Source organism: Polypterus senegalus, chromosome 1 (genome assembly GCF_016835505.1).
Source record: "Polypterus senegalus isolate Bchr_013 chromosome 1, ASM1683550v1, whole genome shotgun sequence".
NCBI classification, from domain to species: Eukaryota; Metazoa; Chordata; class Cladistia; order Polypteriformes; family Polypteridae; genus Polypterus; species Polypterus senegalus.
The window spans coordinates 255,878,248-255,893,163 of NC_053154.1; the positions used below are offsets into that span (position 1 = coordinate 255,878,248).

Below are 14,916 nucleotides of genomic sequence, written 5' to 3' on the forward strand. Positions count from 1 at the left end.
GTCCGATCTACAGCTGGTTCCTGCTGTGTCCCAAATACTGCCAGGGCTAGGCTCTGCTCTGTACCACCCTTAACTGTGTTAAGAGGCTTTGATGATGGATATACACTGTAGCTGGCAAATAATTTTTATATAAGGTTTACAAAGTGAAGGGGGAAGTCACATTATAAACCTTCATACTGTAGGTGAAAGAGGAGCTCACTAACAGTAACAGAACTCTGAATATTTTTCCAAAAATCTCAGTTTTCTGCAAAACACAAAAAGCAAAGCTTTCACACATAAAATGTCTGTTGCTGCACTTGTGTTGACATCTCTGCCAACAGCAGCAGCTGTGTGGGGCAGCTTGATGGCCAACAGGAATGTGGGGCAGGCCAGCATGGCTGTCTTTGCACGGCGGTGGCAGTCGCAGTGTAACACAATCTGGTTTGTACCTCTTGTCATTGTAAGTGGCAGTCCTCTCAGGTGCATCAGCTACACGAGCATGTTCAGCACTGTGATCAGTTTATGCTGGTACCTCACTTTCGTTTTCGATCTCCAGGGGCCTCATGTATAAATGGTACGTACACACAGAAATGTTGCGTAAGAACGTTTCCACATTCAAATCGCGATGTATAAAACCTACACTTGGCGTAAAGCCACGCACTTTTCCACGGTACCTCATACCTTGTCGTACGCAAGTTCTCCGCTCGGTTTTGCAAACTGGCGGCACCCAGCATCAAAGCAGTGCTACTGTTTCTGTGTGATTACCCTTTATTTCTTAGAACCACATTCCTGACACGGTTTTATAAATACACTGAAACTAACAGCATATTGTTTATTAGTGTAATGCATCTGATTGTAATTAACCTGTAATAATGGCCCAGGGAATGGCCATAGTATTCCAAATACCATGACTGCTTTGTTTTAGCGTTGTTACTCTCACTGCACCTTCTTCTTTTCTTTTTTTTCTTATTTCAGCTGCTCCCTTTAAGGGTTGCCACAGCGGATCATCTTTTTCCGTATTCCTCTCACTGCACCACTCGGAGTATTTATATCACTGTATCTGAGTGGGGAATCACAGCAGCAGCTGATCGGAAAGAGAATTATTGGTATTCAGCATCAAGAACACGCTGTCCCAGCCACGGCAAAACATTTCAAAGCCTTTCCTGTACGGATCTCGCAGTTCAGAAACACACTCAATCAATTGCTCCTTGTACAACTGTTTGTACTTATAAGTACAATTACCCCACTGTAAACTTGCACTACAGTTATAATATTGCACAATCTGCACCACTTTATAAAGCATGTATTTACATATGATGATGATATCATTTTTAAGATGAAATGCATCAAAATACAGTATATTGATTATATTATACAAATAAAACTTTAACTTCATTTAAATAATCTGTATTGTTAATAATTAAACATATGAGGACACGGTGCCACAGCGCTGGCAAGTTCACGTATTGTCCCTGCCTTGCGCTGTATATTTACTGAGGCTGGTGCGACACTGGAAGGATAAACTGTACTGTACGTACTGTACTATGAAGATATTTCAATGTTCCTTAAAAGTTTTGAAGAATCGTCATTGTAAGCTTACAGATGGCTTAATGTCTATTTCAGAGCTGATTGTGTGGCGATTGGGTATTTGGGGAAAGAAAAGTAAGGACAGGAATTGGAGGTTAGTACGTTTGAAAGAGACAGTCCTGCTGCAATAAATTATTTCATCGAAGGTCACACATGGCGCAGCAAGCATCTTGCGTGAGACATGAACAATCACTGCACCTCCGTGTTCCCATGTTTAATAACATGCTTTCATTCCTATCATCATGAAAAAGATATCACATATACATCTTAGTATTTTAATTATTCAGAGAGCTGTAATATTAAGAAATGTAATCGATTCTGTGTCCTGTCAGAGAAAGAGAAAGAATGAAAGCATGTAGTGATTCACACACACACAGAGCACATTGAAGATCGAATACAAAACAAAGCATTTAAATTGCTACTTTAGTTACAATGGGATTTGAGAAACTAGTAAATTAAATGATTTTAAGATGAAGTTTATGATGTTCTACTTTAATGGCAAAATAAACTACATTATTAAAGTGGAAATTTTGAGATTAAAGTTGACTGTGCTTTTTTCCCACTGTGTGCCTATTTTTTTTGTCTATACCCTAATAAGCTCAGACGGTGGGTTACGACTCCCTTTTCATGGCAACTTTAATATCTGACAACTTCTTTTTTATTTTTGCACTGTGCGACTTTGTGACTTTGTGAGCTTTCGAGTTTCTCCGACACGCTATGTCACTCGATCAATTTCCTTTTGTTGATTATACCACTGTTTAAACCAACAAATAGTATGTTTTTCCTTTGCCTCCACTTGGTATTTGCTGAAATTCTTATATTTTCCCCCGTGCTTTTCCCATTGTCTTTTCACAGAAGGCTGAGCTTAAGTGCTATTTATATTGATTTGCATATTCAAAGACGCATAATTCTGGGAGGAGTTGGGGCGGAACAGCACGTGCGTGCACGCGTGTTACTTTTCACACTTACCGGGATTTATGTTGTGGAAGAACGCAGAAGTTGGCGAACACTCAGATTCCTGCATCTGGATTTTTCTGTGTATAAGCACATTTCAACTTTTATGCTTACGTCATGTTATGGTGCAAATTCTACGCACGGCGTTATGCATGAGGCCCTAGATCACTTGCAGCGAAATTGTAGTCTGACAAATCCGAGTCTGATTCAGCAATAATACGCAAAAGTCATCCACAGAGTATTTAGCTTTGCGCATTCATTTTGGTATCTCACCAGATCTGAATGCCACTTTAGAGGTTACTGGCTCTTCAGTACTCACTCACGGACATGGAATCGAGGTCAAATCAACGAAAACTAACTTTCCTTCTAGCAAAGACAATCGAACTAAAATGTAACAGCGAGATTTGTCTCAGCTGATTTACAGCTTATTACCCTCCTCCCTACCCTACCCCCGAATTTCAACAAAAGTCGACAACCGTCCAGAAAGAGTTAAGATACAATAGCCTCCGTCATAGCAGGCTGCTCTGGAAATTGAACCTACATCCTTGAAGAAGGCAAGAGGCCTTTATTTCAAAACAGCAACATTTTATAATGAACAGCATTCCAAAGTGCTTTATAAATACATGTATATAGTACATATATAGTTTAATTTGGAGCTTAGGTAAGTTAACTGACTTACTCATGTTCACACAGTGAGTTGGAAAAGGGAGCAATACTAATAGCCTAATTATTTAAATATCATTTTCTTATTTAACATGTGTGGGCCGGGACGCCCAGGAGGACCGGAGGAGGGCTTGTGCCTCCTCCAGACCGCGAGGGGGCGTCCGCCCTGGTTATGTTGGGGGCCTCGGGTAAAGGGCTTGGAAGCCCAGCCCTGTAGGGACCCGTGGCCACCGCCAGGCGGCGCCCTGGTGCCTGTAGAAGTCTGGAGCCCAGCACTTCCGCCACACCAGGAAGTTCTGGGGGGAAGAAGACAGGGGACACCCGGAGGGCTACCGGGTGCGCAGCTGGCATTTCCGCCACACTGGGGCGTGTCTTCTGAGGAGTGCCGGGAAGCAGCTGGAGCCCATCCGGGTTCCTATTTAAGGGGCCGCCTCCCTCCAGTCATTGGCGGAAGTTGGGTGGAAGAGGGGCGGAGCTGGAGAGGGGACTGGAGGCGGCCAGGAAAGAGAGGCATTTTGACTGTGTGGCCTGGACATTTGGGGGAACGGTGCAAGAGGCACTGGGACGTGCACTAATTGAACCTGTAAATATTGTAAATAAAGGGTGTGTTGGGTGAACTAACGATGTCCGTCTGTCTGTGTCCGGGTTCAAGTCCACACATGTTAAACATTGCTAGTGGAGAGTTTGCAGAAGGCCAGAATATCAACATGGTTCCAAGTCACATGGGAGTACAAAATTAACCTTGGAATGGTGGTTTAAAACTGCCCTTTGGTAGAGGTCAATGTAAGTCTAGAAACAGAAGGAGAGCTGTAATGAAGGGTCACAGCAGGACAAAGAGGACAGAGTTAAGAAAGAGTGAGACAGAGAAAACAGATTAGAAAGCAAATGTTTTGAAGTACTTTGGGGCAAACAAGTTAGTGTACCAGTTTACCAGATAAGATTTTGTTCTTGTCTAACCTTTTTGTGCTATGCATTCTCCCTAAATGATCCCTTTCATGTGTGTTTTATTTTATAATAAATAGAGGCACTGTTTACCTAGAGAAAGTTGTTTGAAATTAAACAGGGAAGAAGCTAGAAATGCCTGCTATCATCCTTCTAGTAAGATCATAGTTGAAGGACTTTACAGAGCTTATAATCTGCTAAAACAATTCATAGCAGGCCCATCCTCACACCTTCACTCTTAAAAATAACAGTGCTTTATTGGCACCTTTCTAGGTTGTGTGGTCCCTAAGAAGTATTGCTCCACAAAGAACCATGTCATTCAGAGAAGGGTTCTTTACATTTCAAATTGGTTCTTTTGGCTCTGAAAAAGTTCCTAATATGTGACAAAACAGAAATCTTTCATATTTAGTAAGGTACCTACCAAGATATTACCAAGTCAAAAAGTCCATTTAACATTAGAGATCCACTTGTATTTCACAAATTTGTTCTCATCCAGTCATACTTATTTATGGAACCTGCTAAGGGATCTAAATAAATAAAAGTTCTTTCTGAAATCTTCATATGGCTGGTGTTTTTGTGAAGCCTAGGGCCACAAGGGATCCACAAATCAGTTTGTTTCTTAGTGCTGGTAAATGGGGTGGGTTACATTATGAGAACAACAATACAGAATTCACAAAGACCGCCACCAGAACTGTTAGCCAACAGGGTGCTGGCAGAAATTGGGCTACTGTTGGCCGAAGAAGGGGAAGAAGAGGAGGAAGACATGTCCAGAAGCAAGGGGGAAAAGAGGAAGGTAAACAAAGTGGAAATGAGGGTAGGAACTATGAATGTTGGCAATATAATTGATAAGGGGAGCGATTTAGCTGATATGATGGAGAAGATTGATATATTGTGAGTGCAAGAGACCAGATGAAAGGGGAGTTAGGCAAGATGTATTGGAGGTGGGTTTAAATTGTTCAATCATGATGTGGATGGAAGGAGAAATAGGGTAGGGATTATCCTGAAAGAACAGTATGTCAAGAGTGTTTTGGAGGTGAAAAGAGTGTCGGACAAAGTGATGATTATTAAGCTGGAAATTGAAGGTATGATGATGAATGTTGTTAATGCATAAGCCCCGGAAGTTGGGTGTGTGAAGGATGAAAAAGAACAGTTCTAGAATGACTTGGATGAAGTGGTGGATAGTGTACACAAGGGAGAGAGAGAGTGGTGATTGGAGTGGATTTCAATGGACATGTTAGTGGAGGGAACAGAGGAGATGAGGAGGTGATAGGTAGGTATGGTGTCAAGGAGAGGAATGAAGAAGGTAAGGTAGTGAATATTACGAAAAGAATGGACATGGCTATGGTAAATAAATTTTTTAAGAAGAGGGAGGAACACAAGGTGACCTACAAGTGTGGAGGAAGATGCACACAGGTAGATTATGCAGGAGGGCTGATCTGAAGAAAATTGGAGACTGCAAAGTGGTGGCAGGGGAAAGTGTAGTTAGGCAACATAGGATGGTGGTCTGTACGATGACATTGGATTTCAAGAAAAGGAGGAGAGTGAGGACAGAGCCAAGGACCAGATGGTGGAAATTAAAAAAGGAAGACTGCAAGGTTGAGTTCAGGGAAGAGGTAGGACAGGCACTGGGTGGCAGTAAAGAGTTAACAGATAGCTGGGCAACTACAGCAGAAGTAGTAAGGATAACAGCTAGAAGGGTGCTTGGTGTGACTTCTGGACAGATGAAGGAGGAAAAGGAAATCTGGTGGTGGATAGTCTGTATAAAAATGAGCATACAGAGGAAATGGTTGTTGAAGAAGAAGTGGGATAGTCAGAGAGATGAAGAAAGTAAACAGGAGTACAAGGACATAAGGCATAAGGTTAAGTGAAATGTAGAAAAGGCTAAAGAAAAGGAATAGGACGGGTTGTATAAAATAAAAAGGGGAAGAAAAGGACCAGTACCAATTGGCTAGACAAAGGAACCGAGGTGGGACAGATGTGCAGCAGTGTGATAAAGAATAAAGATGGAAACATACTCACAAGCAAGGATAGTGTGTTGATCAGATGGAAAGAGTACTTTTAGAGGCTGATGAATGAAAAGAATGTGTGAGAGAGAGAAGGATGAATGATGGGGAGATAAGGAAGCAAGAATTGCAACGGATTAGGAAGGAGGAAGTAAAGACAGCTATGAAGAGGACGAAGAATGGAATGGCTGATGGTCCAGATGACATACCTGTGGAAGCATTGAGGTGTATAGAAAATATGGAAATGGAGTTTTTAACCACATTGTTAAATGCAATCATGGCAAGTGAGAGGATCCCTGAGGAGTGTAAAACGTTTCTAGTATTGATTTTTAAAAATAAGGAAGATGTGCAGACCTGTAGTAACTACAGAGGGAAAAAATTAATGAGGCACAGCATGAAGTTATGGGAATGAGTAGTGGAAGCTAGGTTAAGAAGGGAGGTGATGATTAGTGAGCAGCAGTATGGTTTCATGTCGAGAAAGAGCACTACAAATGCAATGTTTGCTCTGAGGGTGTTGATGGAGCGGTATAGAGAAAGCCATAAGGAGTTCCATTATGTCTTTGTGGACTTAGAGAAAGCATATGACCAAGTATCTAGAGAGGAGTTATGGTACTGTATGAGGAAGTGGGGAGCGGCAGAGAAGTATGTAAGAGTGGTACAGGATACATATGAGGGAAGTGTGACAGTGGTGAGGTCTGCGGTAGGAGTGATGGATACATTCAAGGTAGAGGTGGGATTACATCAGTTCTGAGCTCTTTCTTATTTGCAATGGCAATGGACAGGTTAACAGACAAGATTAGACAGGATTCCCCACGGAATATGATGTTTGTGAATGACATTGTGATCTGTAAGAAAGAGTAGGGAACAGGCTGAGGACGCCCTGGGGCCTCATGCATAACGCCGTGCGTAAAACTTACACTATAACATGACGTAAGCACAAAAGCCGAAATGTGCTTACACACAGAAAAATCCAGATGCAGGAATCTGTGCGTTCACCAACTTCCGTGTTCTTCCGCTACATAAATCCCGGTCAGTGTGAAAAGTAATGCTTGTGCACGCGCCTGCTGTCCAGCCCCAACTCCTCCCAGAATTACACCTCTTTGAACATGCAAATCAATATAAATAGCCCTTAAGCTCAACATTCTGTGAAAAGACAATCACAAAAGCAAGATGGAAAATGGAAGAATTTCAGTGAATACCAAGTGGAGGCAAGGAAAAACGTACTATTTGTTGGTTTAAACAGTGGTATAAACAACAAAAGGAAGCTGATCAAGTGACATAACGTGTCGGAGAAACTTGAAAGCTCAAGTTCACAAAGTCGCACAGTGCCTGAAATAAAAAAGAAGTTGTCAAATATCAAAGTCGCCGTAAAAAGGCAAGCCGTAGCCTACTATCTGAATGTCATATGAAAGCTTATTAGGGTACAGAGAAAAAAAAAAGGCACACAGTGGGGAAAAAGCACGAAATGTCAACTTCAATCTCGGAATTTCCACTTTAATCACATAGTTTATTTTGTCATTAAAGTAGAGCATCATAAACTTCATCTTAAAATCGTTTAATTAACTAGTTTCTCAAATTACATCATAAGTAAAGTAGCACGTTAAATGCTTTGTTATGTATGTGTTCTTCTATGTGCTCTATGTGTGTGAATCACTTGCACTTCTTAAACCAGCTTTTTCTACCTCCGACAGGACACAGAATCCATTACAGTCGTGATATTACAGCTTTCTGAATAACTAAAATACTGAGATGTATACGTGACATCATTTTCATGATGATGGGAGTTAAAGCATGTTATTAAACATGGGAACATGATGGCACAGTGATTGTGCGCGACCTTCGATGAAATAATTTATTGCAGCAGTACTCAAGGGCAGCTCTAGGCTCATGGCAAACCTGGGCAGAGGAAGAATCAGTGGCTCCTTCACCTGCCAATGTCAATATGGTATCTTTAGCCACGTCCGTTGCGGACACTGCATAGCCGCCTCATGCTCATGACACAAGCGTTTAACTTTTGCCGAAATTTGCCGCTGCGTTTTTAGCTGTGTTATTATTTTCTCTTTCTGTTTTATATTCAATATATATCGGTTTGGCGGCCCTGTGCAGGTGCACAGTTTGCACATGCCTAAGGCCGCCCCAGCAGTACTGTCTCTTTCAAATGTACTAACCTCCAATTCCTGTACTTACTTTTCTTTCGCCAAGTAATCGATCGCCACACAATCAGCTCTGTAATGGACGTTAAGCCAGCTTATAGCGCAGATTCTTCAAAACTTTTAAGGAACATTGAAATATCTTCGTAGTACATGTTTATTTATTCTATTCTTCATACCAGTCCGAGGCAGGAGGCAGGCAACACTGTATCCTTTAATTATTAACAATATCCATCCATCCATCCATCCATTTTCTAACCCGCTGAATCCGAATACAGGGTCATGGGGGTCTGCTGGAGCCAATCCCAGCCAACACAGGGCACAAGGCAGGAACCAATCCCGGGCAGGGTGCCAACCCACCGCAGGAAAAACACACACACACAGCACACACTAGGGCCAATTTAGAATCGCCAATCCACCTAACCTGCATGTCTTTGGATTGTGAGAGGAAACCAGAGTGCCCGGAGGAAACCCACGCAGACACGGGGAGAACATGCAAACTCCACTGCGCCACCGTGCCGCCCTATTAACAATATAGATTATTTAAATAAAGTTAAAGTTTTAGATAGATAGATAGATAGATAGATAGATACTTTATTAATCCCAAGGGGAAATTCACAATTATCTGTATAATATAATAAACATATTTTGCTATATTTCATCTTAAAAATGATATTGTCATCATATGTAAATACACTCTTTATAAAGTGGCTCAGGTGCAATATTATAACTATACTGCAAGTTTACAGTAAGGTAACTGTACTAATAAGTACTAACAGTTCTACAAGGAGCACTTGATGGACTGATTGAGTGCGTTTAGAGTTCTTGGGATGAAACTGTTTCTGAACCGCAAGGTCCATACAGGAAAGGTTTGAAGTGTTTGTCATATGAGGCAGCGTGTGCTTGATGCTGTATACTGATAATTCTCTTTCCGATCAGCTGCTCCGAGTGGTGCAGTGAGAGTAACATGGAAAAAGATGATCTGCTGTGGCAACCCCTAACGGGAGCAGCTGAAAGGAGAAGAAGAAAGTGCAGTAAGAGTAACAACGTTAAAGCAGCTATGGTATTTAGAATAGTTTGACCATTCTGTGGACCATTACTGTATATTGTTACTGGTTAATTACAATCAGATGCATTAAACTAATAAACAATATGCGGTTAATTTCAGTGTATTTATAAAGCCGCGTCAGGAAAAGAAAGGATAACCACACAGAAACAGTAGCACTGCTTTGACGCTGGGTGCCGTCAGTCTGCAAAACCGAGTGGAGAACTTGCGTATGACAGGGTATGAGGTACTGTGGAAATGTGCTTGGCTTTACGCCAAGTTTAGGTTTTATACATCGTGATTTGAACGTTGAAACGTTCTTATGCAATATTTCTGTGTGTACGCACTGTTTATACACGAGGCCCCTGGAGAGGTGGAGATATGCTCTACAGAGAAGAGGAATGAAGGTCATTAGGAACAAGATAGAATACACGTGTGTGAATGAGAGGGAGGTCAGAGGAATGGTGAGGAAGCAGGGAGAAGAGTTTGCCAAAGGTGGGTGAGTTTAAACACTTGGGATCAGCAGTACAGAGTAACAGGGAATGTGGAAGAGAGGTGAAAAAGACAGTGCAGGCAGGGTGGAATGGGTGGAGACGAGTGTCACGAGTGATTAGTGACAGACAGGTGAAAGGGAAGGTCTACAGGATGGTAGTGAGACCAGCTATGCTATACTGATTGTAGATGGTGGCACTGACCAAAATTCAGGAGACAGAACTGGAGGTGACAGAGTTAAAGATGTTAAGTTTTGCAGTGGGTGTGACGAGGATGGACAGGATTAGAAATAAGTACATTAGAGGGTCAGCTCAAGTTGGACGGTTGGGATACAAAGATCAGAGATGCTGGATATATTGGGTGAAGGATGCTAACAAAAAGAGCTGCCATGTAAGAGATAAAGAGGAAGGCCTAAGAGGAGGTTTATGGATATGGTGAGAGAGGACATGAAGGTGGTGGGTGTAATGGAGCAGGAGCAGAGGACAGGAAAATATGGAAAAAGTTGATTTGCTGTGGCAAAACCTAATGGGAGCAGCCGAAAGAAGAAGTCATGTGTAATGGTTAGAGGGGAGATGACTGAATCTTGTCACAATGCTGATAGTGGTGCATAGATAACTGTTGAAATTGTTCCCTCACAGATCAGTGGAAATGAGGGGAAGATATTTTGTGATCCACACAACCAAGAGATAAAATGAAATGGATACCACCCACTAGGCTCAAAATGGGTAATTGGCATGAGTTACCAGAGAGCACAGAAATGTTTCCTGACACAGACAGCCAGACTGGTTGAAGAGGTCATCACAGACCACAAACAATGTGCTATGTAGAAAATAAAAAGAAAGTGTTTTACTTTCATGTAAGCCTAGGGTTATCCCTGTAAAGTGACATACTATAAACAAGTAATATATAAACTTCCAGCACCATCTGACTTTCAGGAAATCTGCAGTACCATTAGTAGCCACCAACATGCCACAAAAACCACTAACAATATGTTAGTAGAACCTGAGTGTCAAATCTACCACACTATACAAAGCATATAACTCTACGTAATAGAACAGAGAGTTCACTCCTGTGATATCATGTGCCTGAATTGGATGCCAAGAGCTGGGACTGGTAAGCTCATCCTCTGTGTCACCTTAACTGTTTGAAAACTCACTGTCCAGAAATCATGTCTTCATTTGCTTTATCTGCTGCTGAGTAATCACAAGAAAATTACTGAAGTGCTGCCAAACAGACTTTGAAGCTCCTTGCAGCCACTACCTCTGCCCTTTTTGTCCAATGATCACCATGCAGGGTTTGTGCACCACAAGACAGCCAATTCCTTCAAATTGTAAGCAGGAAGCAGCTAAACTGAGACAAATGTGCAGCAAAATGGTGGAACAAGAGCTAGTGTTTAGAGCACCATTAGACAGACACACCAGCCCTTTTTTTTTTGGAGCTTAGCAGTCCTCTCCCACCCCACCTGACATTCAATATTGTGAACATACATTTGCAACACTGCATCCAGCTTTTCCATGTAGACTTGCATGTCAACTGATCTCTCTCTTTGCCTCATGGAGATTAAGTGTCTGTACATAAATAGCATACACTGTTTCATAAAATGTTCCCATAAGATTTCTCTCTCTCTCATTGTCTCATGGACAGCAAGCTTGTCTATATGTAGAGTATACTAACGCTGTGTTATTAAATGTATTTTTTCTCTCTCTCTCTCTGTATCATACACAAATAATATAAACGTTTACTTTCAAGTCTCCTGAAAATTTTATAAAATATTCCATATTCCTTTAAAGAGCATGAAGCCTATTGTATTTAGAGTAGATTAGCTCTGTTTCAGATTGTTTCTGTTCTTAGCTTTGCTATCCTTTGTTTAAATCATTTCCAAATATGGTTATTTAGATTTGCATGTCAAACCGATTAAATGCTCAAAATCCATTAATGAATAATGTAAACAAACAAAGCCCCCGCGACCCTGACATGGATTAAGTTAGGTAACAGTTGGACACAGTACCTTAGGCATTACATTTGTGATCAATAGTTGTCTTTCAATAATAATAGTGCAAAATAGCATCTGGGAATCTTCAAGTAAAAAAAAATGAATACCCTAATTACATTTCTAATAAGCAGTGCAACTATGGAAATTACCAATTATAATTATTATTCAATTCAATTTGATTTGTTTTGGGTTATTGTACCTTACAGTACAATTATATAAAACAGCATACTGAGTCGTACTGCAGAAAATCAGAAGTGAATTAAGTATTCATAGTTTACTCCTACTTTAAATGATGTCATGTAAATTTATTAAGATAAAAATAACTGCAATATTTGCATACATAATTCGGAATTGAGATTTATGTTGTCTAAATAATTGTGTTTTATTTATATAGATATTGTTATAATAATAAATATGCATTTTAATAGCCTAAAAATTTGACTTTACTTACCTATGGGCAAATCTTCTGAAAGACTAATTAAAGCCATGTTTCCATTGTTACTGTAAGGTCCATTATCAAAGAAAAAGGGAGCATAATCTGCTTGAGCAGCTGTAAGAAAAGAAGCCAGAAAACAGTTTGATTTCTTTTTATTGGTGTCCTAAAACTTAAACATCAATTTATTTTTAATTCCAATTCTGAACAATGTTATATTTAAAAATTACATTATCAGTATAAGTATTTATGCAACAACTGTTTCAAATATACAATATATCAAATTGCAAATAAAGAAAATACGTGTAAAAAGGGCAAATATATATTCTTTAACATTAATACAATTAGTTCATTGACTATATTTTAAGTTACAGTCTTCTAATTGCATCTGTGACTTGTATGGTTAAGAAACATAACATGCACTGATTCATCTTCACAGCTTACTAAGCAGATTAGAGCAACATTTCATGATATAAATATAACATGCCCAAGGATCAGCAAGTAATCTATAATTTCAAAATTTCATTTGAAAGCTAACTTACCTAAATAAACCTGAATTAAAGTCAGAAAGAGAAAATAAACTGTCTTGATATTCACCATTCTTGCAGTAATAGACACAAACTCCAGTTCTAGGATTATTTCTGCTCATGTGATTTCGAGGTGCCCTTCAGGGGAGTGTTATGGCTGACTGTGTAAGGAGGAATAACAGATGCTGAGATGCTAATCCAATGACACTTCTTTATTCTGGTGGAATTTATAGACACTTCTGCTACACCCTAATTATACCAGTTCATTTCAGGGAAGCAGGGGGACCATCTTGACTCATGAATGTCTCATGTATTGTGGCACATGCAGGTTTAAAAATCATCATAAAATGAATAACATTTTAACAGATAACTAACAGAAATGTTTTCAAAACAGTAAGACATCTAATTCCTAAAGAAAAAAAAAATCAAGGTGACTGGCTTTATAACAAACAGGCTCCCATGCTGCAAGGTAAGCAAAAGCATTTTCTACTTTATTGTAAAAATTGCTTAAATTACTGCAAATTGTTGTCTGCAGCAGCAAATGCCAAATAAATTAAGTAATATTTAATTCAGATTCGCTTTTTCTTGGTTGGTTTGATTACTAATACACAAGTAACTTACGCTCAATTTAATTCATCAGTCCCTTCTTGTTTTTTTTTTCATTTACACTAAATTAACTTCTAAAAGCTACTACTAAAATTGAATTCCTTTTTAATAAATCGTGAATTTGTTTTAAGGGGATAATAAGTCTGTCATATATTTGTTTAGGAAATAATCTTAATAATAATACAATTTTTAAAGTTTTTAAAGTATATCTCAGTGACGCTTTCATAAAAATCATGCGAGTATAAATCACTACATTTTACAGGAAAGCATCAAACACTTGTTCAAATAAAAAACGAAACAGCTTAAATACTTCGAAACTAGTAATTTAAACGTCCAAAGTGTATTGTCTTGTGGACGTGTAAGTTTAGAATATATTTCATACGTTGATGTATGATTACCATCAACATTTAATTAAATGAAAAACTCCCAACGCCAAAGAGCGTAATGTATAAAAATAATGAGATAGGAAAGAGAGGGAACCCATGAGACGCAAACTGGGAACTGACTGGGCAGTGGTCGAAATAAGCAAATTAAAAAAATCAAGCGATGCCTGGCTTAAGACAAGTGAGAAAAATACATTTAAAAACAGGGCGCAAAATAGTACTGCGTATTTCAGCTTTTGTTCTTGCATATATCATGTCAAGGGATAATTTTGATGTAAACTTATAATAATTTCATCTAAGACAAAATGAAATCTTTTTCATTTGGTGACCGTCTTATAGGTACAGCGCAGGTAGTTATCGAGACCTTCGCATGCTGTCTCGTACACTCGTGGTATTAAGGGTCGCTAAACTAATGCTCACCGGGTTTATCAGTACACCTGTATCTATTGAAAACTGTCCGGACACTCGATCGGGTGCAGGTTTGTATTAATCGCTGATCAACTCGCTAATCTTCCATTTCCAATTCAGTATCACGAGAAGCCGGAATTTTCATTCGAACGATCCTGTGAAATTCCACGCACACGAGAACTCTGCAATTCCACACAAGTCGGGTCGGGTCGGATGAGCTCTTGTTTTGGACTCAGTCTGAGGTATCAGGTAGTCGTGGTAGGATTGTACTGTTCGCTCTAAGAGTGACAATAATTGTTTCGCTCTCTAAGTCGTTTTGAGATGAAGTTTACCATCTACGAAATGTAGTGAAACAGACCCAATTTACCTGTACATGAAAAGTTTTTTTTTCTTTGTCTCTCTCGTTCAGGGTCACTCTCAAATATGTGTCTATTGTGTTATTATTATACGTTCATCAAACCCAACACCTAATTAATTACACTCACCCGCCCCAAGCTTGTTAGATTTTTGAGACATTAACACACCACAACCCCCAAATCCCAACCTATAATGCCACGCCCATCTCCAAACAATACTTCAGGTGCCCCCTTACCATTTAGGTGTGGAGCCGGATCTGTATGAATTCCAGCTCTTATCATCCATTTTGTAACCTACTGATCCAGTTCAGAGTCATGCTACCCATCCCAGCAGCAATGTGCACAAAGCAGGATCCTACCCAGGATAAAGAGCACACCTGGGCTTTCTAAATAAG

The 14,916-nt window shown here is 39.9% G+C and overlaps 1 protein-coding gene across 2 annotated transcripts in view; it reads right to left on the minus strand.

Moving 5' to 3' along the window:
- The window catches only part of cdhr1a (cadherin-related family member 1a), a 94,481-nt gene extending 81,583 nt beyond the window's left edge, over positions 1-12,898 (minus strand). The window contains exons 1-2 of one of the 2 annotated variants that reach the window (XM_039772371.1): positions 12,784-12,898; positions 12,260-12,358 (exon numbers count right to left, since the gene is read on the minus strand). In XM_039772371.1, coding sequence (XP_039628305.1) covers positions 12,260-12,358; positions 12,784-12,841 — 157 coding nt within the window. In that variant the 5' untranslated portion in view covers positions 12,842-12,898. The remainder of the gene's footprint in view (positions 1-12,259; positions 12,359-12,783) is intronic. The other variant, XM_039772381.1, reaches the window with a different exon arrangement.
- Positions 12,899-14,916: the final 2,018 nt, after the last annotated feature.